Genomic DNA, 25,509 nt, shown 5'->3' on the forward strand with positions numbered 1-25,509 from the left:
TTCAACCAAGGAGAGAGGACACAGTGTTGCCAAGAGAAGTCTTCCCTTGCTGGTCTCTGGTCTGAGGCACCCAGCACCCCCTTGGAAGGCTCAGAGTCTGCATTTATCTGCCTTTCCTGGCCTCGCTGCACAAGACCCTAGAAGCCCAGCCCGCCTGCACATCTCACCGAGGAAGGTCCTCCCCCTCACCTGGTTCTTCCCAGAATCTCCATCTCAAGGAGGAAGCCCAGACATCTGGGTCTTCATCCCTCTTCAGACTGGACTCCTGATTCTCACCAAGTCTCTCTGCAATCTCTCCCTTGACTTGACTCCATCCTGCCCTCTTCATCTCCCTTTTATGCAGTGTTTTCCCCTGTTAGAATTTAATCTCCTTAGACTGGGCTTGTCTTTCCTTCTGCTTGTATCATCTTCCTAGCACTGAGCACAGGGCTTGGCACACCCATATGTTTAATAACTGCTTGTTGATATGATGCTCCTGGAATCCTCCATGGTTCTGCCTTCCATAGAGTCCCAGCTCAAAGATGCCTCTGTGCCAGTTGGGAGTCCACAGGGCGCTCTCGGGGTCACTACCCAGCTTGAATGGGCAGAGGTGGAAAATATCTCACCGGAACCCTTTTTAAAACTCAGGGAGATCAGGAAAATGAGGGAGGGAGTGTGATCACTCCCCTCCTTGAGTTTGTGATGGAGAAGGAGAGCATGTCTGGGCATAATGCGATACATGCTCCAGATCTGGGGAAAGTCACTTTCAGTAGGTTTCAGGGAAATAGAAGGAATCCCATGTACTAAAACACATCAGGGAAAGTTGACCTATCAGGGGTGGGAGATGTTCCTGGGTGCATTCTGAAGACACAAAAGGAAAGAATTCCAGTGAAAGAAGAAAAATGGGATTGGTCTAAAGGGACCAAGAACTCCACAATCAGCCTAGATTTTAAAAAGAAGTGAGCAGAAGATGGAAGTGAGACTACATCACAGAAGATGGCTTAGAGCATGGCAGGGTCCTGTAAAAATAGGACTCAGAGGAGCAGAAACAGCAAGGGAAGCACATCGTGGATAACAGAATGGTAGGGTTGAGTTTTGTTGTTGGCTATATTAGGAGGAAAAGGAGGTTCAGTGAAGGGGTGGGACTTCTGCTTGGGTTGGGGGGTGGTGCAAGGAAGCAGGACAGTTGAGATGCTGCTGCTGCTGAAGTCTTGATTCGGTCCTCTCATCTGTCTAGAAACATGGCCTTTAAATTAGAAATGACAAAATGAAAAGGACTAATGGAGAATGTAAGAGGCCTTTTTGCATGTGAGTCACCTGCCCTGAATGGACTGCATTTTTGGGTCCTGAAAGAATTGGCAGATGTGGTCACTGGTACGCTAGCAGTTACTTGGGAAAGAACATGAAAATAGGAGAGGGGCTCCATGACCTGAGGAGGACAAGTGCCCCCATTTTCAAAAAATGGAAGAAAACAATCTGCAGATACTAGGCCGGTGAGCTTGATGCCAGTTCTCAAGGAAAACTGAGATAGAGCCATGGCTGGTGACAAAAAGCCAGCATGGTTTTATCAAGAACAGGTCAAGACAGATCAACCACATTTTCTTTTTTGATCAGATGCCTAAGCTAGCAGACAAGGGAAATGCCTTTGATAGAGCTTACCTGGATATTAGCCAAAAGCTTTTAGTAAATTTCTCTCATTTTGTGGAGATGTGGACTAGGCAGTCATACAGTTGGCATAGTCAGACTCAGTTGTTTATAGAAGGAGATCTGCAGGGGCAGATGCGCATGTTTGGCAATGGGCTGCTTAATAACACTTATCAATGCCCTAGATAAAGGGATAGAGAGATGATACAAAGCTGGGAGGGAAAGACCACTAACACATCAGATGACAGCATCTAAAAGGATCTTGACAGGATAGAGCAGCAGGCTGAGGCTAGGAAAATGACATTAGTAATAAATAATTAGTAAAAAATGACATTAGTAATAAAAATCTTGCACTCAGGTGCAAAAAATCACTTTTGAAGTAATGTGAGGAGTGGTCATTCAGAAAAAGAACTGATTCTAAGCTCAGGATGAGGCAGCTGCAATCCTGGGCTGTCTTCAGAGAGGCAGATCTCCAGTGCATATGGAGGTGATGATCAGTCCTCATGACATCTCTTCTGCAGAGGGTGCCAGGTCTAAGGACATTGTGTAAGGGGTGCTGTGTTCAGCTCTGGGTGCCAGCTCTGAGAAGGTCATTGAGAAGCTTGACAATGTCCAGAGGAGAGTGACCAGAATTGGGAAGGTCTTGAGGCCCTGATGTGGGACATAATATCTGCCTTCAAGTACTTGAAAGGTGGCCATGTGCAGGGAGGATTGGAAATTTCCCATTTGGCTCCAGAACCAGAACCAATGGATGGAAGCTAAGAAGAAGCGAACTAGTCTTTATGTTGGGAAACTCACTCCCAGTGAGTGCTGTCCCAAAGTGGGCCGAGCTTCCTTTGTAGGTCCTTGGAGGCCTCCCGACAGAATCAGCATGATCATTTGTTGTTCATGTGACACTGGGCATCCTTTCTTTAATGAAGTGGATCACATGGCCTCTGAGGTCCCTGGCAGATGTTAAATTCTATGATTTTGTGAACTGAAACTGGGAAGTCTGGAAGAAGAGTCTGCTGGTGGGGAGACAGTGAGTCCCAAGATGAAATCAACCTTAAGAGTAGAAACATCCCTCAGCTAGAGCTGGGTCTTCCACTTAGAAGTGTAAAAAAGAGAGGGACGTTCTGCTTCTTTCAAGGCCACTAGGCTCTTCCTGCCTCTTCAGTATTGCTGAGTCAAATTCCATGAAATGTAATAAAGCTTACAGAACATTGGCATGGCTCTAGCCCTGGCTGCCAGGGGCATGAAAGGAACCAAGAGGGGCCGATGAGCCAGCCCCAGAAAGATGGGCCAGATTTGTGGAACACATAGGAGGGTGTCTCAGGCACCAAGAGGGTTAACAGAATTGACTTGCCCATCTCAACCCTTGTGACATGGAAGACAGCAAGGCAGTTGTAAAGACCAAGGGCCAAGAAGCTGACCATGCAGCTCTCCAGACCCTGGGGTTCACCTTCTGGTTATCCTCCCTGCCTCACGTCTCCATTCCAGTCTGTTCTGCACTCAGCCGCCCAAGTCACTCACACACACATACACGCACACACACACACACACACACACACACACACACACACACACACATTCTGTAAACTCCAAAGGCTTCCCATCACCTCCAGGAGCAAATACAAAGTGCTCTGTTTGGCATTCAAAGTCCTTCATGACCCAGCCCCCTCCTCCATTCCCAGGCTTCTTAACACCTTATTTTCTTTCATCCAGCTACGCCAACCTGGCTGCTCCATGAACAAGACCCTGCATTTCTTGGCTCTCGGCACTCTCTCTGGCCATCCCCCATACCTGGAAGACTCCCATCTCTGCTTCTCCTTCTCCTGGCTTCCCTGACTCCCTTCAGGTCTCAGCTCAGATCCCACTTTCTGCAAGGGAACTTTTCCTGGTCATGTTGCTTGTGTCACTGACAAAAGCCTCAGAAATCCAAGGCTGAACTTTAATGGACATGGGACCAATTAACCAGAGAAAGATGGACTCTTATTGTAGAGTCCATGAACTCTCAGGGACTCTTCCTCCCGGTTTTCCGAAGTTTATTTGTTCAGAGCAGCATAGAAATGTCTTTGTCCCAGACAAGGGGGGGTGTCAGCCAGTCTCAAACATTGTCTAATGCTTCCTTTTCTAACTAAAAGAAATTGTCTGATCTCTGTTGAGAGGGATTTCTCTTGGAATAGTCAAGGATTTTTGTGGGGTCACCACTGGGCAGTTGTGCCCTGGAATGTCAGGTCATGTTATTGCACCAGAGTTGCACCAGCAGCCAAACCAGCCTAGTCATTTTCCTGCTGGGCTCCATGTTAGCTCAAGTCCCAACCCACCCCCAGAGGGGAGAGGGCATGTCAGCAAGCTGGGGGGGCTTCAGGCCCCTGGCACGAAAAGGCTGTAGATCCATCCTGTGATGAAATTCCATCATCTCTATAGCAAAGTGGACATCACTAAAAAAAGAAAAGTCACAGGAGCCTGGTGATTTCTGTGTTTGCAGGATTTGGGTTTCATAGCTATGTTACTAAACATTTTTAAAGTTGTATGTTAAAAATGCTGAATAACTGGAGCAACAACAAAACCCTCCCTGATCCATCAGGCTCTGGTGCCTCTCTTGTAAAGTTCTCACGCTGATGTGGATGGGTCGTCATTCAAAGAAATCTGATTTGTCATTTTAGCTATTCTCAACAACAAATACAAGTGTTTAACTGCAAAAGCTTATAAAAGTTTAATTGGAAAATTCTTATTTCTTGCTAGTTATAGTAATAAGAGAAGAAAAAGAAATTGAAGGAATTAGAATATGCAATGAGGAAACGAAACTATCGCTCTTTGCGAATGAAATGAGGGTGTACTTAGAGAATTCTAGAGAATCAACCAAAAAACCAGTTGAAATAATTAACAACTTCAGCAAAATTTCAAGATATGAATAAACCCATATAAATCATCAGCATTTCTATTATTACCAACAAAATCGAGCAGAAAGATAGAGAAATTCCATTTTAAATAATTGTAAACAATATAAAATTCTTGGGGATCTACCTGCCAAGAAAAACCCAGGAACTATATAAACACAAAACAGTTTTCACACAGATAAAGTAAGATCTAAAGAACTGGAAAAACATTCATTGCTCATGGGTACGTCAAGCCACTATAATAAAATTACAATTCTACTTATTCAGTGCCATACTAATAAAACTACCAAAACCTACTTTATAAAGAACTAGGAAAAAATAACGAAATTCATCTGGAAAAACAAAAGGTCCAAAATATCAAGGAAATTAATAAGAAAAAATATATATATGAAGAAATGTGACTTAGCAGTACCAGATCTCAAACTGTATTATAAAGCAGCTATCATCAAAACTATCTGTTACTAGCTAGGAAATAAGGTGGTGGATCAGTGGAATAGATTAGGTACACAATACATTATAGCAAAAGGCCATATTAATTTAATTTTTGATAATCCCAAAGATCCAGGCTTTTTGTGTGAAAACTCATTCCTTGAAAAAAAAACTTCTGGGAGAATTGGAAAACGCGTGGCAGAAATGAAATATAAACCAAAATCTCACACTGTGTATCAAAATTAGGTCAAAATGTTTACATGAAGATATGTAAAGAGTGATACTATAAGTAAATTAGGGGATCATGGAATATTTTACCCATGAGATCTGTGGGTAAGGGAAGAATTTAGGACCAAACAAGATAGAGCATTAAAAATGTAAAATAGATATCTTAAATTTTATACAGAGTTTTTACATAATACAACCAAAATTAGAAGGAAAACATAAAATGGGAGAAGGGGGAAGAAGTTTACAAAAAGTATTTCTGATAAAGGCCTTCTCATATATAGAGAACTGAGTCAAATGTACAAGAATGCAATCATTCTCCAGTTGATAAATGGTCAAAGAATATGAACAGGCAGTTTTCAGAGGAAGAAATTAAAGCACTCTATAGTCATATGAAAAAATGCTCTAAATCACTATTGATAAGAGAGATGCAAATCAAAATAGCTCTAATGTACCACCTCCCACTGATCAGATTGGCTAATATGACAGAAAAGAAAAATGATAAATGTTGGAGGGGATGTGGGAAAAATTGGAACACTAATGCACTGGTGGTGGAGTTGTGAAATCTAACCATTCTGGAGAACAATTTGGAACTATGCCCACAGGGCCATAAAAATGTGCATACCCTTTGATCCAGCAGTACCAATAGGTCTATATCCCAAAGAGGTCATAAAAAAGGAAAAAGAACCTATTTCTTCAAAAGTATTTGTACTGGCTAAGGATTGGAAATTGAGGGGATGCCCATTAATTGGAGAATGGCTGAACAAGTTGTGGTATATGAATGTAATGGAATACTACTGTGCTATAAGAAATGATGAGCAGACAGACTTCAGAAAAACCTGAAAAGACTTATATGAACTGATGCTGAGTGAGGGAAACAGAACCAGAACACTGTACACAGCAGTCTTATAATAGTAACAACAATCTTGTATGATGATCAACTGTGACTGATTTTCTATTCTCAGCAATACAATGATCCAAGAAAAGTCCAAAGGTCTCATGATGAAAAATGTTGTCTGCCTCCACAAAAAAGAATTGATGACATCTTTACAGACTTAAGTATACTATTTCTCTCTCTCTCTCTCTCTCTCTCTCTCTCTCTCCCTCTCTCTCTCTCTCTCCCTCCCTCCCTCCCTCCCTCCCCCCCCACAGGTTTTCTTCCACAAAATGACTAATATGTAAACAACGTACATGATTGCGCACCTATTTGTATAACCTATATTGGATTACTTACCATCTCAAAGAGTGAATAGGGGAGGGAGGGAAGGATAAAATAGGAACTCAAAACTAAAAAAAAAAAAAGAATGCTAAAAATTGTTTTGCATACAATTGGGAGGAATCAAATATTATTTTTAAAATTTATTTTTTTTAGTTTTCAACATTCCCTTCCATAAGATTTTGAGTTTTAAAATATTTTTCTTCCTCTTTCTCCTTTCTCCCCAAGATGGCATGCAATCTGATATAGGCTCTGCTTACGCATTCATATTAAACATTTTCACATTAAGTCATGATGTAAAGAAGAATTAGAACTAATGAGAGGAATCAGAAGAAAGAAGAAACAAAACAAGAAAAGAAAGGGAGAGCAAATAGTCTGCTTCCATCTGTATTCAGACTCCAAAGTTCTTTTTCTGGATGTAGACAGCATTTTCCATCATGAGTCTTTTAGAATTGTCTTAGATCCTTGCATTGCTGAGAAAAGCTAAGTCTGTCAAAGTCAATTATTGCACAGCGTGACTGTTACTGTATACAGTGTTATCCTGGTTCTGCTCACTTCACTCAGCCTCAGATCATATGTCTTTCCAGGTTTTTCTGAAGTCCACTTGCTCATCCTTTCTTTTAGCACAGTAGTATTACATTACATTCATATGCCACATGTTCAGCCATTCCTGAACTGATGGCCATCCATCAATTTCCAATTTTTCACCATCACAGAAAAGAGCTGCTATAAATATTTTTGTACATGTCATTTTCCTGTTGTATGATCTTTTTGTAATAGAGAACTAGAAGTGGTATTGCTGAGTCAAAGGGCATGCAGTTTTATAGCTCTTTGGGCATAGTCCCAAATTGCTCCCCAGAATAGTTGGATCATTTCATAATTCCACCAACAATACATTAGTGTTCCAGTTTTCCCACATTTCCAACATTTGTCATTTTCCTGTTTTGTCATGTTAACCAATCTGATAGTTGTGATGTGGTACCTCAGAGCTGTTTTGATTTGCATTTCTCTAGTCAGTAGTGGGAATCAAATATTATTAAAAATTAAATGTAGGAAAAAGAAAATTCGTGTTACACAACCAGTTGAGTTTTTGTTGCTGTTGTTGTTTTTGGAGTTATTAGATGGCAAGAATTCTCCCTTTAGACTGACCTCTGAGTATTACATAGACCATCTTAAATTTCATAGTATCATAGGGATTCTAGACTTAATCTTTATATATAATGCTTGCAGTTGCCAGGCACTGTGCTTGTGTGAGCATATTACAATCATTATCTCATTTGATCCTCATGACATCCTGGGAGGTAGGGGCTATCATGATCCCCATTTTACAGCTAAGGAAACTGAGGCAAGCAGGGTTATGTGATTTCCCCAGGGTCACACAGCTAGTGAGTGTCTGGGGCTGCATTTGAGCTCATCTTCCTGATCAAAATCAGGTCTATTCCACCCCTAACCTCAAAATTTAGAGATCAAAAGGATCTTAGAGCCCATCCAATCCAACCCTCCTGTCATTTTTCAGATAAGGAAACTGGCCTAGGGAGATTGGTGCTAAAAGAAACCGCAAGCTCACTTTTATTATCTAAAGGTAAACATAATATTGCTTGTGTGGACAGGCCAGCAAGCGTAGGAAAATCTGTGTGTGGTTAAAAGCTGGTCGTTGTCTCCAGGCTAATGAAGCAGGAGATTGGTGTCCAGGCCAAATCAGCCAGTGTGAGCGATGTTTTATCCACAAAATTGATAAGTTGCTTACTGTTGGATTTTGCAGGTATTAGAAAAAGCACCGTTTGCAACTGAGCCAGTGGATGAGAATAATGAAAAAAAGAAGCCGATCCGGTTGAAACTGACACAAGAGCAAGACAAGCTCAGGTCGGTCACTTCTCTAGGGGCCCAGTGTCCAGGGAATTCTCTGGCCTCCTCATAATGGACATGGAAAAGGAAACAGCAGTTTGGAGGCACTGTTGATGTTTGGGTACTTTGAAATAGAAGCCATTTTTCTCACCTGGTCTATTCACTTTAGCACAAATTAAGCACCTACTGTGTGCAAAGCCATGCATGGGCTTTAGCTGAGCTTCCTGCCTCCCCCAGCACTTAGCACAGGCACTCCACAGGTGGTACTCACTAAATGTTCCTGGGTTTAATGAAGACTCTCCCCCATGTGCACACACATACCATGACATGGCCTTCTCCAGGATCCAGGCTCTAGAGGCAACCCAAAGAGGAGGCACCGTCAGCTTGGAGAGCACCAGGAATCTGTCTTTGGCTCTGTGCTGGGTTACTCCTTTCTATCCCAAGGAAGGGAGCCTAGTGTTCCCTGGCAGGGCAGGAATCACTTTCCATAGTCACTCAATTGACTGAGAAGTGTAAGGGAGACTGTCTATTGTTGATTACCTGGTAGAGCTGGATGCTGCCTGAATGACTCTTCCCCTGCCTAGGGAATTGGGACAGTCCAAGATGTCTGGACTGAGGTAGTCAGAGAGAGAACATGGCTCATCAGGCCAGACTTGAGCTTTGCACAGGGTATCTGCCCAGTGCATCATCCTTTTCACAGGTGGTTGGTAGGGGCAGTGTGCTGTCAAGCAATGCCTCTCCTTGCTGAGAGATTGGCCTAAGAGAGCCCAGGAACAAACCCATAGAACTGCCTTGGATTTATCTGGTCTACAATGGCGTAGTATGGGTAGTCGTCCACACAGACAGACAAGGAACTGGGCCCAGGGTTGGATCTGAAGGTAGGGAGCAGGGGGATCCCTGGTACTATTGCCAGTGTCAGGCTGTGCCCTGACCATCTTCCCTGTCCATCTTTAATGCCCTGTGGCTGTACATTGAGGAATCTGGCCATCAGGCGCTGGATTTAACAGTCAGTGGTCAGTGTCTGTAACCCCTGTCCAAGGATGCAAACGTTGTGTGCTCAGGGACCCAGTTTATTAGCTCACTCTTGTTACACAGTCAGAAACTAGTCTTTCCCATCCATCAGGATGTTTCCCAAGAGAAATGACACAGCTAAAGATGGCCTTAACCTTGTGTCTTCTCAGAGCCTCCAAAGACAGGGAGGTAGAAGAGCGTATAAGGCATCACATGGAGACCTTACGTGAAAGAAGGAAAAAAGCCAGGGGGACACCGCAGGAGGAGATCCAGAAAGCTGCCCACGACTTTGAGGTTGTGCGTATCATTTGGCCCTGCGAGGAGCTACCCTGCTCTCTGTGCCTCAGCCCACATTGCTAAGCCTTTTTCCTCCCCAGACAGTGTCTCCGAGCAGTTCCCCAAAGCCTAATGAGGTCTTGCACTGACTCATGAGGTGTTGGCGGCAGGAAGCCTTTCTAGATTCGAGGGGGATGAGGTGGGTGTCATGAAAGCAGTGTGGTCTCTACCACCCTTCCTTTTCCCCTGAAGGAGGTTGGATCCTGAGGCTCTCTTCAGAGAGAGGCTACAATTCTGTCTGTCTACTCCCTTAAATAGTCTTCATCTAGGGGAGGAAATTCTAGGTGTGAGCTCTGCCCGATCACTACTCCTTAATGGGAAAGGAGGGCCCCATGCTGTGTATCTGAGCCTTGAGTCTCTGCACCAGATACCAGTTCCACAATGAATCCACATAGTGAATAGCAAATAAACAAAACAGAAATCAGAGAGAGTATACATAGACTAATCTTTACTGAACAATGCAGAGTGAAGGTACTCTCCCATTGGGAGGAAGGAAACTCAGCTTACCGAGAGAGGCCATTTTTTTGAGTTCCCTGGCATAGCAGATCAGGGGTAGGTAGGGGCATGATTGAGACCTTCTCCATGTCAGCTGCTTCCCCTAGAAAGAATGGGTGAGGTAGTTCCTGGAGGGCCTGGTAGAGTGGTCAGTGAAACACCCTTGAAAGGTTGGCACATGGGATTGGCCTGGGGAAAATATCAGTTTATGAAAATGAATGTCAGGTTAGTGGAGACATATCACGTGGGTTCAGAGAGGTAGCCAGAAGCTAGTACTTAGGGGATAAGACCTGAGTGTCAGTGAGCAGTGGCAGTGGGCATGAAAGGGAAGGGATATCTTGAAGGAATATCCATCAGCACCCAACTGAAGGGTGAAGCAGTTTCCAGTGATGTGAGGGATTGGCCATTAGGTGACCAAAGAAAGAAAGAAAATCAGGGAAGGGAGCTGGCCTTAGTGGGAAGATAGAAGGCTCAGTTCTGGACTTGTCTAGTTGAAAGGGCTCATCCTTGACCACCTAGTACAGTCTCCAGGAGGTTGAGGGGCAACAGAGCAGGAAGGGAGGCCAAGGCAGGAGCTGGGCAGCAGAGGAGACTAGAGTAGGGAATGGCGCAGCCGAAGTTGTAGGGTGCCTTCCCAGGGGAGATGAGAGCAAAGGGGCCCATTAAATAAATATGGGAGAGGGGGCTGTCTCTGAAGTCAGAGGTAGGAGACTGCAGAGCGCTGTAGAGGGGTGAAGGGAACAAGATGGAAGGGACATTGGCATTTCACAAGAGCCACTGTCCAGGAATTCCTTCACTCTGAGACCACTCCATCTATCCTCCACTCAGCTCTCAAATTTGACCAGGCACACCCTTACTCAAAAAACTCCACTGACTCTCTTTCACTTCCAGGACCAGACAGAAAACCTTCTGACATTCAAGGCCCTCCATAACCCAGCCCCCTCCTACCTTTCCAGTCTTTTCACCTTCCTCCTAACCATGTGTCCTTCCATCCAGTGACTCCAGCCTCCAGGCCATGTCCATCTCTCAGCTTTGGGCATTCTCTCTGGCTGCCCTTCCCCCACGCACTCCAACAACTGACCTTCCAAAAAAAATCCCAGCATTTCCAGGAAGCCCTGCTCAAATCTTCTCTCCGCTGATCATCTCCAATTTGTCCTCTCTATACCTTGTCTGAACATAGGCGTCTGAACGTAGGTGTCCTCCACCAGAATAGGAGCCCACTGAGGGCAGGGCAGCTCCTGTCTTTTGTGTCCTTAGCCCATACTTAGCACAAGTCCTGGCACACAGCAGGTGCCTGACAAATGTTTCCTGATCAACTGACATTTGCTTTCTGTCTACCCCACCCCCACAGGCCAAAAAGCTGCATGATGACGTACACAGGCGATATCTGAACCAAGAATACCGCTTCACTGCTTTCACGGGAGACATGAATCTTCAGCTGCCCATGGCACGGCCCCAGAATATATTCTTTAACATGAAATTTTAGGTATCTGGGAGGTTTTAACCAAAACTACTGATGCCATTACCTCCCTCCCTGTCACTGGAGCGGCTTCCAATGTGAAACTGTTGAGTTCATTTTTTCTTGGTAGAGAAATATTCAAATAAGGAGTCATTATTTATTGCACAGTCAGCTGACAGCACTTTTTTTCAATATTGCTTTTTCAAAGGCTGTAAAATGTTTTCACTGCATTAAAATAAGTGATATACTGTACTGTCCATGACCCATGCATTTATCATTTCCATGAACAAATTTCACAGCAACCTAATCAGGGTAAAGTAAGCTATTAAAGAAATCATCTCTTGTTCCCAGTTAGTTTAAGAGTTTTGTTCCAGATGAATTATGCCCTTGGTCCCTGATTTCAGTACTGGATGACTTTTGGTGGCCTCTAAAGAATCCTAGAGAATGGGCAAGAAGCTCCAGAATTCAGGACTGGCAGAGGAGAAGAAGGTAGGTCTTTGCAAGTATGAGCCAGGTGCTCTTACAAATGAGCCCTCAGAGGCAAGCACTAGTGGTGAGGGTGGCACAAAGTAGGAATGGAGATCCTATAAACTGGATGACCTTGACACTCTTGAATGATGTATGTAGAATCAGTAATTCCAGGAACTCTTTAGTGGGAACACTCTATCCCCTAACATAGATAACAACTCTCTGTGCCTTAGGAAGTAGTTCATGAGTTGATGGAGGTGGGGGGAAGTAATCTCCTGCTTTCCAACCTTTCAAGGGATGTGGCTCACTAAATTGATGTGGTAGGACCTGTCAGAGCTTGGGTTCCTTCCAGCTGCATGGCCTTCAAGAACCAGGGTCACCTCCTTGCCAAGATGGCACATCATAGTGGGAATACTGTAGAAGAGACAGACACCAACTGCGTGGCACTGAGTCTGTAAAATTCTGCACTTATGTTCAAGAATCTACTACTGAATGTGTAGCCAGGGAAACCTCTAGTCACATGGAAAATGTGTTCCATGATCTCAAAGTGAAGGGTGGTCAATAGTATTGAGATCAGTGTCTCCCCTCATCCCTCTCACCTAACCTGCTGCCATTGCACCCAAGGGCCTGCCCCAGAGCCAGGGGCCCCACTTAGGGTCAATGGCAAGTCAAACACAGCAGGGTTGGGTTCTTTCTTTATGAAGCCTAAGCTCACACTCAGTTTTTTTAAACTTACATATGATAAAAACAACAGTGATAATTAAAATAGCAACATTGATAGCTAGTTTGAATAGAGCCCCCACTGTGTGCCAGGTCCATGCTAAGCATTTGACAAATAGTATCTTATTTGATCCTCACAGCAGCCCTGGGAGGGAGGGGCCACTATATGGCATCACTGACTTCGCTTGAGCCTGCATCCCTCCATTCCTTCTTGTATTTGTTTGGCTGATTTTTTTTTTTCCAAATCCATGCATAGCCAGGGCAACACTGCTCCTGGTCAGATTTGCTGGGACCATGTTGATAAGATGAGAAGGGAGAAGGGGTAGAAGTCGTTTTCTCACCACAAGTCAAACAGACTTACTGTGTCCTGGTTTCTGTGGCTAAATTTGTGGATATTCGTGAAATTGCTGAGGGAGCCCCTGAGGCTAGGAGCTGTGAGAGCTGTTGGACTCCCCCTTCCCCCCACCAAGATCACTCCCAACTTTACCTTGTTTTTCTGCGTGGTCACCCCCATTGGACTGGCAGCCTCTTGGGGACAGGGACTCTTTTTTACCCATTGTTTGGCACATATCGAACACATGCTAGATGCTGATTGACTTGTTGACCTGACTCCTCGGGGATGACAAAGGCCATGCCAGATCCTGGCAGAGAGAAGTCCCAAAGTGGAGGACAGAAGAGGGCAGCAGAGAGCTGGCCAGCTCTGAGTGGCCTTGGCCCCTCTCCTCTTTGGTCCTGATGCTGCATCCTGCTCCCCGGGTTCTAGCACTAGATTCACTGAGAGATGAAGTTGCAGGTTCCTGGAATATGACGTAAGATGTGAGTATGGGGGGGGGGGGGGGGAGATAGGAGGTGCAAGTCACCTGGGCCCGCAGGTACAGAGAAGGCGCCCTGAGGCTGGGCTTCTCAGGGCCCCTTCCCCAGTCAGAGTGACTTTCTACTGAGTTCTCTGGGAACAGGAAAAATGCCCCAGTAGAAGACAATGTCCTTGTGGACCTTGTGCTTTCCCCTCATCCCCTGGAGCCTGGCACAATGCCTGGTACCTGGTAGGTAAGGGATAAAGGGGAGATAGCAGGGGCTCCAGGTCTCCCTAAGGCCAGGCTGGGAGGCTCCTCAGTGGCTCATGTCTCCCTAGGGGACAAGATTGAAGAGTTAAGCCCAGGTTCAAGGCTTCCTAGGCCTCTGTTTTGTCATCCACAAAATGGGGAGAAGGATTGCTGTGTAATGGTCTGGTTGGTGCCTCTTCACATGGAGGGTGCTAGGGAGTAGCTTCCAGGAGAAAAAGGATGGCATGGAAGGGATAAGCAGCTAGGAAGAGTCATAGTGCACAGAGCACCGCACCTGGCATTAGGAAAATTCATCTGCGTTCAAATCCAAACTCAGACACTTCCTAGCTGGGTGACCCTGGGCAAATCACTTAACCCTGTTTGCCTCAGTTTCTTCATCTATAAAATGAGCTGGAGAAGGAAATGGCGAACACTCCAAGATCTCTGCCAAGGAAACCCCAAATGGGATCATGAAGCAGACAGGCCTGAAACCACTGAACAACTGAATGAGGGAGAGACTTGTGGTCTTGGAGAGAGACTGTGGTGCGTGTGTAGACATTGCATCCAGGCACTGGTGAAAGGCTCGTGGGCTTCAGCTCCTAGCTCCAGAGCATCTCGGCAGCAGTGGCTTCCACGTTCACAGGGTCAGGTGACTCCCAGGAGCCCAGGTGTGTGGCATCCAGCCACCCATGTCCCCAAGAGCCAGGGCTCCTCTGGGAGAACTTGCCACCATCCAGAGACAGTTGAGAAGAGACTCAGTCAGTCAGGCCAAATGCTGTTGGGAACACACAAGTGTGGGGGGACCATTGCTATGGAGGAACCATTAATGGTCCAGGTAATGAAGGGCAGTGTTTGCAGCAAGTCCTGGCCAGGCCTTTGAAACAAACATCCTTTTGTAAAACTATTCAGTGTTAGGTGGACAGATGGGACTGAGGTGCTGGTCTTTGGCCCCCTAACGAAGTGGGGAACAAAGTCAGTGAAACTACTACCCTGGACCCCCAAGAGGAGCCGTAGCAGGCCTGGCCTCCCAGAGTGAACCAGGCCATCATGAGGAAGAGCCAGAGAAGCCACAACTATCATTATGGACAGTATCCCAAGAGGGGAGGGTCCCAGGAAGAGGAGAAGGAGGAAGGGTCCTTCTGGCCAGGTTACAGGAAAAGAACCAAGAGCCCAAAAGGGCATGAAGGTGCCAAGAGGTGGAGCGGGGGGAGGTTGGCAAATTGCTTTCCCAAGGACGTTGAGTGCTGCCCAAATGTCAATGACCAAAAGACCACTCCCTTTTTGTTGTGTCTTTTTCATGTTCCAAATCACCAAATCTCACAGTTGGAAGAGGCCTCAGGGGCCACCACTCCCCTTCCCACCAAAGGGGTACCCAGATAGCAGCCCACAACCAAAGCTCGCCTCATGGGTGGACTCAGGGCTCAGACATCTCCCTGGCTCTTCCTGTCTCCAGCCTGGCTCCTCAACCCCCTTCTTGCTTCTAGCACAAACTCACAAGAATGAATTTCCCTGGGGGAAATTCATAGCCTGGCTAAAGTTAGTTGCGCACAGATAGAAGAGTGGAGGTCATAGAGACAATGCTTCCCTGCCCTTCCAGCCTGGTCCTCAATTCCCTCAAGAGCTGGGTGACCAAAGCTGCACTGGAAACTCAGGAACTACCCAGTTAGTCAGGCATGGGGGATGGGGCTGTTCTAAGGCTTAGGCTTCTCTCGGCCCACCCTGAAGCCCTGGACTGGCCACAGACTGCCCTCTTGGACATCATCTAGTCCTATTCCCTCATTTGACAAGTGGAAACAGAGGCCACCCAGAGAGGGCACACAGGTAGGAAGTCTCAATCATATTCTCTTCCTTCAGAAGTCAAATGTCTAGTTTGGACCAGACACCTAGAAAGACCCCTCCAACTGAGATATCCCCCGATACTGGATCTGTCTCCTTTCTGTTTCTAGGAGACCCCCACTCCCAAGACAACAAAATCAGAATAAGAGAGTGGAGAGATTTGGGGAGAGGGGAGGTGAGGCTTTAATGGTGCCCCTCCCAGGCAAGGACAGTCCTCCCTCACCAGTCCCTGGGCTTTGGAGAGCCACATCAGCTGCTCATCTCCAGCTTTGACCCTGTGAAGTCCCAGAGCGCCTGAGGAGGCCAGGGGAGGGACAGGGAGAGACCCAAGGAAAGTGGGGTTAGGACCGCCAGAGCCAGAAAGAGCTGCCTGGGTTGTAGGGAGGCCACCCTGGAGTTGGGGGGTCTCATTTCTACTTTTCTGGCCCATCCCTGTTGGGTGCCCCAGAGCTATTTAATATTTTAACATAGATTAGCATTTATTTAAAAAGGAATGCCAGGCATATAGTAGGTGCTTAATGAATTCCCTTCTCCTTCACCCCAATCCTCCCAGTTGTTAGTACTCCCTCTCTCTCCTCCCCCCTCTCTTCCTGTCTCCCTTCCCCTTCTCCCCACTTTCTCTCTCCCTCTCACTCCTCCTCCCCCCCCATATACCAAGTTACCTTCATCTCCATCATACTCCTCACATGTTGCTCTCTCCCCAAATGGCCCCATAGAATTCTCTGAGTCTTGAGGGTGGGGTTAGGGTTTTCTGTCATTGTACCCCTAGCACTTTCCACGGACCTCAAGGTGAGTCTACATGTGTCGGATGCAACGAATTTCTACAAAAAAGTACTATTTCTCCAGTCAGTCGATTATAAACATTCAGTAAGTACCTACTATGTGCCAGGCACTGTGTGAAGGACTGGGGTTACAAATGAAGCCCCTGCCCTCAGGGAGCTCCCAGTCTGATGGGGAGATCCATGGAAACAACTGTAGACAGACAGCTACCAAAGGAAACCTTGGAGATCACCCCGAAGGCTGGCAGCTGCAGCACAAAGAGAGGGAAAAGCCCTTTGGTGGGAGGTGGGACATTGGACATTAGCTGGGCTGAGAAGGAAGCCAGGGAAGCCAGAGGCTGAGCCAGGAAGGAGACCATCCAGGCTGGAGGGCAGCCAGGGAAAATGCCCTGAATCTGGAGATGGGGCATCTGATGGAAGGAGCTGCCAAGCCAGCATCCCTGGAGTAGACAGACAAGGCCTCAGAAGACTGGAAAAGTTTGGAAGGGTTTGAAAGGGCCTCGAAGGCCAAGCCAAGCATTTGGTATTTACTCCTGGAGGTCATAGGGAGTAATGCAGTGGTAGGGAAGAGATATAATCAGCCCAGCCTTTACAGAGATCTCTGAGCAAAGGTGGGCCGGGCAGCTCCAATCCTCGGGAAGCTAGGGAATTCTCCCTGATTTCATTCAGCAGAAGGGACTGCTTGAGATTCCTCCAAAGTTACCAGGGAATGTTAGAGCTGGTGACCATTCTAAGAAACCTGGTCCAACCCCTGTATTTTATAGGTGAGGAGACCAAGGCACAAGGAGGAGGAGGAAGAGGAGGAGGGTCAGCAGCCACTGTCAGGCAGGATTCCTTGCCAGGTATTGTCAGGCTATTGGGGCCCAGAGGGGCAGGTGGGCCTGAATCCAGGTGGAGACTGGGGATGTTTGACTTTGGTGTTCTTAAAAACAATCCCTGCCCAGGGTCTGGCATTTCCGGCCTCTGGTCTCTTCTAAAGGAGCCGCAGAGCAGAAGGGCCGCCTGCCCGCTTCCGGTTTGGATTCCAGATTCCTCAGAGGGAAGCGAAGGCAGCAGTGTGCTTGCCCGCACACACATGCATCAGGAGAAACTGGTTCCACAGCCACTCTTGCTAGCTCAGAAGCCAGGCCTCCCATGGGGCATTCTCACTCCTGCAGATCCCTTGGCGGGTCCTGGACCCCAAGTCCAGCAGCCAAGAGGCCAGGCCTGAGCACCCTGCTGTCTCAGGTTTTGTGTGTGGAGTAAATGAGCAGATAGAAGTCCACCCTGCTTTCTCTGAGAGGCTGAAGACCTCTAGCCCTCAGAATGATAGCACAAAATGCTCCTGGCTCCTGCCTGGCCCTCAGGTTCCTCCTTTGTAAAAGGAGGGGCTTCTCCCTGGTCCCTCTGAGCTCAGACAGTCTGTGCCAAGGCACCCTCTTAGCAAAGGCAGACCAGAGGATGCTGTTGGCAGACCAGCAGCAGCAGCAGACGTGTGCTCACAATTTCTCCTAAGAACTCCCATTTCTGGAAAATTTTAGAGCTGGCAAAGGGTTTTGCAAAGGCACCAATAGATGGGAGACAGTGGAGAGACAAGCTCCAGCCCATCTATGCACTAAATAACTGTGCCCCCCAGCATCGAGGCCCTGCCCCTTAAGCCCAGAAGCGAAGAAAGAGAGGGCTTTGATGTGCTGTTGGATCAGGTGAGAGTACCCCCAGGAGGGGCAGGAAGTTCAAAGTTCAGGGACAGACAAGGCAAGATGATGCTCCAAGCAGACTCTCGCTCATACCTGACCAGCCCTTACCACACCTCTCCTCCCCACTAGTGACGGATAAGCTGGGAATATCAGAGTCTCTTCAGCCCTGAGCCAACAAGGATTGGTGAAAGGACCAGAAGTTACCACTCCTTGAAACTGGAAAGCTGCAGAACTGAAAGCCCCAATCTGGCCCCTGGTCCCCACCCCCTGATGCTGAACAGACTGGGGCATGGCCATGGTAGAGCTGGGAGCATGCCGGTAGACTGGGAGCCAAACAGTAAATGTTCTATTCTGTTTTGTCTTCTGTGACCAAGCACAAGCAAAGAGGAAAGCACTATATATCCACTTTTGGGTATATCCATTCTACCCAAGTCCTAGGCCCAGGGCTCATGGGAATAGATTAAGGTCAGGGAACACACAGGGTTTCTGATATGTAGAGGCTCAGATCTAATTCTCCTTGGGGTAGTCCCCACTAACCGCAACTCAGCATGAACATGAACATCCAGAAACAAGCAGAGATGGTGGCTCGAAGTTCACTGGCTCTCTAAAGGCCATAGAGGGGTGGGCCATCTCTCAGAATTCCCTCCACACCGGGGTCGAGTGCCTAACCACCAGGGTGAGCTAAGGACAGCCTGAGGCCAGGATCTGTGGGGGAAGAGGTTTATGTGGGTGGTTAGCAGCGGCACCTGGTGTTTAAATTTGGAGGTGCACCTGTGAGAATTCTTGCTTCCTCTAACAATTCTGCACCATGATGGGTAGGTGGCTGAGGATTCTGGTGTCTCCAACATAAGCACCTTCTGTCACCTTATTTCTAGGCTAAGATTGTCCTTTCATCTTCTTAATCCTTTTCTATTGAGAGGGAGTCTCTGGCACCCAGTGAATCAATAGTAGGTTTGGTTCCATTTACTTCTGCTGCTGGTCTGTCAGAAATCTCCTCTGGCCTGCTTTTCTTAAGAGGGACCAAGCCCCCAATCATATGCCTTGCTGCAGAATGTTTGAGCTCAGAGAGACCAGAGAGAACCTGGGTCACCTCTGTACCTCACCAAAGTATTGGGGGAGAAGTCAGGAGAAACACCCCCACGGATGTCAATTCAATCCCACAAACCTTCATCAAGTACCTATTAGGAAACAGCCCTCTCCAGGATCACTCAAGGTCTCTCCACCTCCTATTGTGAAAATCTATAAACACCCCCTAAGCCTTGGAACCTGAAAGGGGTGATCTTGCACTCGTAAGCTCGTGCCCTCTCTCTCTCTCTCTCTCTCTCTCTCTCTCTCTCTCTCTCTCTCTCTCTCTGTGTGTGTGTGTGTGTGTGTCTCATTCTCTCCACCACTCCCCACACCAGCACAGTCTGGGATTAGGCCAAACAAATTACTGTGGGCTATTTCTTACAGCTCTCCAAAGTGAGGGCAGGGTAGTCTGGTGCTGTGACTACGCCAAGAGTAAGGTAGATATCCACATGAGCAGGATGTATTAGGACTCAGAAGAGACTGCCTAGCCATCCAGAATTGTTGGCTGCCTCCATAATAGGCAGGCACATTTGTGGAGCCATTGGAATTGTCTTGGGAAGATTCTGAGGATCACCTACCAGACACTGAGGTCCTTGCTCGAACTGAACTGCCAAACATTCAAACTATGCTTCAGAGAGTGCAACTCCAATGGGGGGGGCAATGTTGTTTGAATATAAAATGTACATTTGCTAAAAAGACTGTTTTATGGAGAATTCACACAAGGCAAGCATTCACATGATGATCAGAAGAGGCAAGGACACTCTCAAGGTCTCTCTCAAGAACTTTGGAACTGATTGTGCAACATGGGAGACACTGGCACAGGACCACTCAGCATGGTGTGTCCACCTCAGAAAGGGTTCTGTGCTCTATGAGCAAAGCAGAATTGAAATAGCTCAAAGGAAAGGCAGGATGTGCACATTTAGAGTAGACACCCCAAATGTTCACACAGACTATCTGCCCGACACATGACAGACCATTCAGTGCTCATATTGGTCTGATCTGCCACAGTGGACACACTGAAACTTTACTCTAACATAGGGATGTCATTTTGGTCCTCTTCAACAAGCACAACAAACAACCAACAGAACAGTTTCCTCCCAATATCCCCCCTCAGCAGCATGTACACATCCAAACCCATATCCCCTTTCACACTGGGCTCCTGGGAAGGCCAAAGACACTCCCAAGATGCTGCCTTTGCCTCTGCCTTTGGAGCTAGCCAGACATCAGCTTCCCTCATGGTGAAGCACTGAGCCCACAGGTCGCTTCCAGTCCTGACTTTCTTTCTGCAACTTCCTGTTCATCAGCCTGTTTGCAGAGGCTTGGGAGGGAAGCCACACCTCCCATCTTCCACCCACCATCAAGCACACTTCACATTTTACAGACAAGGACAGTGAGGCAAAGCAGGTACGATTTTCACTGAGCACAGTGAGGTCCCTGCCCCCAGTTTCCCCTCAGGGAATAAGCCTGAATTAGTGTTACCTTCAAAGAGCCACATTCATTACCTGCCACCCCCAAGAAAAGCTTTGCTCTCTCAGTCTTACCCAGTGGGCATCTATGACATCAGTTGAGGCCTCAGTTAATTACTTGGCTGTCATTCCCAAGCTCATGAAAGGCCAAGAAAGGCTGTGGATAATGACTCAGGACTGGTACCTGGAAATTCAAAGGGAGATGGGTCTTGGCAAAAAAAAAAAAAAAATGCCAATGAGATAGGAAAGAAAAGGAAAAGAAGAAAAGTCCTAGGAAAGGGAGACAGGGCTTCCTCATCTCTTCCCCTGCCCCACTCACCTTATTCCTGCTTTCCCTCTGGGTCTCACACACATTTCACCTCCCAGACCAGTCTGGACCCTCCCTAGAAACAAAGAAAAACCATAAAACAGAAAGGTGTGCACACTGTTTTGTCCCAGTGCCCCCCGCCCCAATTTGCTTAACTGTTTCCTTCTCTGAATTCCTCACACTTGTGTCACTGGTATCCTGTGACCCTCACCATGGGAGAGTTATCTGTGTTACCAGGGTTCTCTGGCACCCTTGGGAAGTTGGGGGATCTCTTCTCTCTTCCATTGGTTCAAGCCTCCACCAATTGGCTTCTCTGCAATTTTAGGGATCCTAGCACTCCAGTTCCACTTTACAGTCAGATTAGTTAAGGATCTTAACTGAGGTATAACAAGAGCAAACATATAAAATATCTCCCATCCCCACCGCCCAGTACCACAGGGGCATAATTCCCCCTGTACCCTGTAAAGGGGTAAAGGAAGGTGATTAGATTCACAGTTTAGCTCAGTTCCTACATAGCATTGGTTCCACCAAGTTCCAAGTTCAAAGCCTTACATGGAGTTTGAATGTTTTAAAAGCTGACTTCTCAGAGCTTCTTTGGAATCCAGGGTTTCAAGGTCCCCATGGCTCAAGCTCCTGGACCACGGACTCTATTCCCTATACCTAAAACTGAAAATAACAAACAAAAGAGACCTACATCCCAAGCTCATTGCTTAAGCACATGGTCTGAGGAAAAGGGAAGGTGGCCCTTAAGCCCTTCAACGTTTACTGCTGCCTCAGTGAGTGTATAAATTCTTCACTCTAGGACAAAGCTGAGAGGGCAGTCAGAACATTTTAAAGATGCAGACAACTCCAGCTCTCCAGCTGAAGGAAAGAGGCTGCTCCTAACCACAAAATAGGTGAGCACCGAATGTCTGTGCTATCTTGGAGAAGCAGGTCCCAAGCATTTCTTGGGTGCCTCCATGTTAGGTGATTTGGGAACGCACACAGCCCTCATTCAATTTTGTCATTTTCAACTGCAAAATAGGATTCCTTTATAATCATTCACCATAATTTTGTCAGCTATTCCCCCAACTGATGGATGCCTAATTTGTTTCTAGGTCTTTGCTTCTATGAATATTTTGGACCTTTGTTTCTGTCTGGCTTCCTTAGGGTAAGCTTTTATTTTTTCACTTTTCTTGAATAATTACCTATCCAAAGCCAGAACAGCTGGATCAACTCCCAACACTCCAACCATAGGGTCATTGTGTCCATCTTCCCATAGCCCCTTCACTATTAATTGGTCTAATTTTTTGTCATCTTTGACAATTCGAATGATGTGAGGCAAAACCTCAGAATTGCTTTCAGGTTTCTCCTTCCACTTTGCCATTCTGTCTTTAAAAAAACATTCGCATCCTTTGGCCACTCATTTTTTGAGGATCACTTACCATGGAGTCTGAGGACAGAGAGAGATGTCCAAGCTCATTTAGTCCAACCTTGCCCAGAGGGTGAATGCTCCCAACAGTACCCCAGAATTGCACCAGTATCAGTTCTGAGAACCTCCTGGGAAAGGCATTATTACCTGCCAAGGTAATCCATGCCTATTTTAGGTAGTCTTGATTGTTTGAAAATTCTTCCTTCTATCAAGCAGAAGCATATATGTCCTGATAGCCCTGTTGTGGTTTGGGGTGCTGGAAACCCTGAAATGTAAGGGTTCATGGACTCAAACCATTCAAACAGTTTACTGGAACATCAATAGGAGCCAGCTAGATTCTGAGTGAACTTGTGTCTTCATGGGAGTGAGATTGATATTTATATACAAAAAAGACTATGAGAAGATTAGATGGGATTAAGGAGTGGTAAGTAGTGTTACCAGCTGTGGCAGTGAAAGGAGTATTGAGTACCTAGGTGGTCTGGGCTGGGCCAGATGCTTTTGGAAGGATGGAAAATGCAGCCTTTTCCTATACCTGACACTTTCTGACCCATTCCACATGTCTTCATGGTTCCTCCCTCTACTCTTGTGCAAAGGGACAAAAAAGGAGCCAAAAGAAAAGGGACCCATTGCCTGCCCACTTTACTATCCTACCTATGAGAACAAGCAGGATGAGCCAGCATAGAAAGAGGAAGCTTTGTGGCCTAGACAAGCCTTGCACTCCTCCACCAGCCTAGGTAAACTCCAGCCTCTTCCAGCCTCTGTGATCCTGAACAGGAACAGTCTACTCCCTTCCCCTCCCTCCCCCCACTCTCTGGGCCTTCAATTCCTTCTTCCCTGCTTCTTTCTCTTCACTGATGGCTTCGTGTTTGTCTCTCCCTTCCAAATGTCAGAAATCTCACAGCCACAAAAACAACAAGCCAGACCATGCAGCCCAAGAGAAGTCAAATTCAGGCCAACACAGCTAAAAGGAAGAGCTCAGGGCTTAATGTCAGAGAAGCAAGGCTTGAGCCCTGCTCCTATTCCTTGTCACCTGGGTGACCTGAGGCACATAACCTTTTCTCTCTAGGCCTATGTTTCCCTTCTGTAGAAAGGAATGTATTATGAATGGGTAACACGCCCCACATCACTGGAGAATGGCTGCTGCTTCAAGTCCGAGGAAATAACCCCTTGGGTCTGTTCTCCTAACACTAGCTCAGGAGCCCCACTGGTATATTTTGAATTACCATTCAGCCTGTAGACTTATCTCCTAGCAAAAGCATTTACTAAGATACATGTAAAACAAACCAACAAACAAGCCAATAGCTACAATCCTCTGCTGCTTTAAATCTTAAGCACACTCTCCCATATATACACAATGTCCAAACTTAGATCCCTGTGGTGATGAGGTGTGTATATGCTAGATGCATGAGTGGGAAGGCGACTCATAATTCTGGCACTGCAGGACCTAGATGCATCTTTTCTCCTTGTAGAGCGCTCATATAGTTCCCCTTGCTTTGCCATCACTTCTGGATGGGCAGAATACCTGGGTTCCCAGAATCTACTCCATTCCATTCCCTAACTGCTTTCTGCCTCAGGTGTCCATGTGGAAGGCATCTCTGTGCTCCTGCAATTTTGCCTCAAACTGAGAAGTGAGAACTGTGGAGCTGCTAGATGGAGTTTCTCATTTTGCTGTTACACAGAGGGTTAAGCCAGAGGCGGGAGAACATTCCTATCCTCCCCCAGCCCTGAAGGAGTCTTTTCCACAAAGAACTCTTGAACTTTTGCTCACTCCAGACTGGACTCTGTCCACTGGGCTTAGCCACCTCAGGAAGCTTTGATTCCTTCAGAGAACTTGTTCACATCTTTGCAGTTGGTTTAACACCTGCTTACTACCTCATGATTCCATCCCTTTTTATCAACAGGAGATCACAACTTCATGAAACTTATGGGGAAACTAGGCTAATTACAAGGGAAATAAACATGCATGTGAAACCCAAAGAATTCACAATCCATACAGAAGTTTTTAAAAGTCCCTAATGGTTTCCTGAGTTAGGGGAAAACCTCCACCAGAAATACAATGGCATGTTCCTGCTCTGCTGGGAGCTGAAGGATAAAAGGAATTCAAAAATCATAGCAAGTATTGAGTGAATTTAGCTAATATGTCAGTCATTTAGCATTTAGTAAGTGCTTACTGTATGCATGTCATGGCATCACCCCTGATGTCATTGTCCTCTTCAAGAACAGGATAACAAGTGCTAACTGTATGCATGCAGAGTGACGCAAACAAAATCAAGGAAAAAAGAGATGCAATGGCTGCCATTATATAAATGAGATGAGAAAATAAGAAAAGGCCAGACTCTAAGGACCTAGAGCAGACAGCAGGAAAGCCCCTCTCCTTCCTTCCCTGCAAAGGCAGCTCCTCTCATTGGCCATCTGATGGCAATTGTATTACTTGGGTTTTCTGATCTATTTTTCTTTGTTACAAAAAAGGCTCAATGGGTGGGTGACTGGACAGGTGTGGAGGGGTAGTTAGATATCTGCAAATAACTGCAAAGCTTAAAAAAAGGCATTGTTAGACCATACATTTAAAACATAAATAAAATGAGGGCACTAGACCAAATGGGGCAGCTAGGTGGTACAGTGAATAGAATACAGTGGATCCAGGCTGGGAATCAGGAAGATTCATCTTCATGAGTTCAAATCCAGTCTCAAACACTTACTAGCTGTGTGACCCTGTGCAAGTCACCCCATTTGCCTCAGTTATATAGGACACATCTATAAAATGAGCTGGAGAAGGAAATGGCAAACCACTCCAGTATTTGTTCTAAGAAAACCCCAAATGTGTGAACTGATTCAACCATTCTAGAGACCAATTTGGAACTATGCCCAAAGGGCTACAAAAATATGCATACTCTTTGATCCAGCAATACTACTTCTAGGGTTGTATCCCAAAGAGATCATAAAAATGGGGAAAGGATCCACATGTACAAAAATATTCATAGCAGCTCCTTTTCTGGTGGCTAACAACTGGAAATCGAGGGGATGCCCATCCATTACGGAATGGCTGAACAAGCTGTGGCATATGAATGTAATACAATGCTATTGTGCTATAAGAAATGATGAGTAGGTGGACTTCAAAAAAACCTGGAAAGACTTAGGTGAACTGATACTGAGTGAAGTGAGCAGAACCAGGAGAACACTGAACATGGTAACAGCCACATTGCATAATGACTGA

General features: G+C 46.3%; 1 protein-coding gene across 4 annotated transcripts in view; it reads left to right on the forward strand.

Annotated features, from left to right (window-relative positions):
• LRRC27 (leucine rich repeat containing 27) overlaps positions 1-11,773 on the forward strand; it is a 62,595-nt gene extending 50,822 nt beyond the window's left edge. For 2 of the 4 annotated variants that reach the window (XM_072629117.1, XM_072629119.1), the window contains 3 exons: positions 8,138-8,238; positions 9,402-9,528; positions 11,414-11,773. In XM_072629117.1, the coding sequence (XP_072485218.1) occupies positions 8,138-8,238; positions 9,402-9,528; positions 11,414-11,548 (363 nt within the window). In that variant the 3' untranslated portion in view covers positions 11,549-11,773. The remainder of the gene's footprint in view (positions 1-8,137; positions 8,239-9,401; positions 9,529-11,413) is intronic. The other 2 variants (XM_072629118.1, XM_072629120.1) reach the window with 1 other exon arrangement.
• Positions 11,774-25,509: the final 13,736 nt, after the last annotated feature.

The sequence above is a fragment of the Notamacropus eugenii genome, chromosome 1 (genome assembly GCF_028372415.1).
Source record: "Notamacropus eugenii isolate mMacEug1 chromosome 1, mMacEug1.pri_v2, whole genome shotgun sequence".
NCBI classification, from domain to species: Eukaryota; Metazoa; Chordata; class Mammalia; order Diprotodontia; family Macropodidae; genus Notamacropus; species Notamacropus eugenii.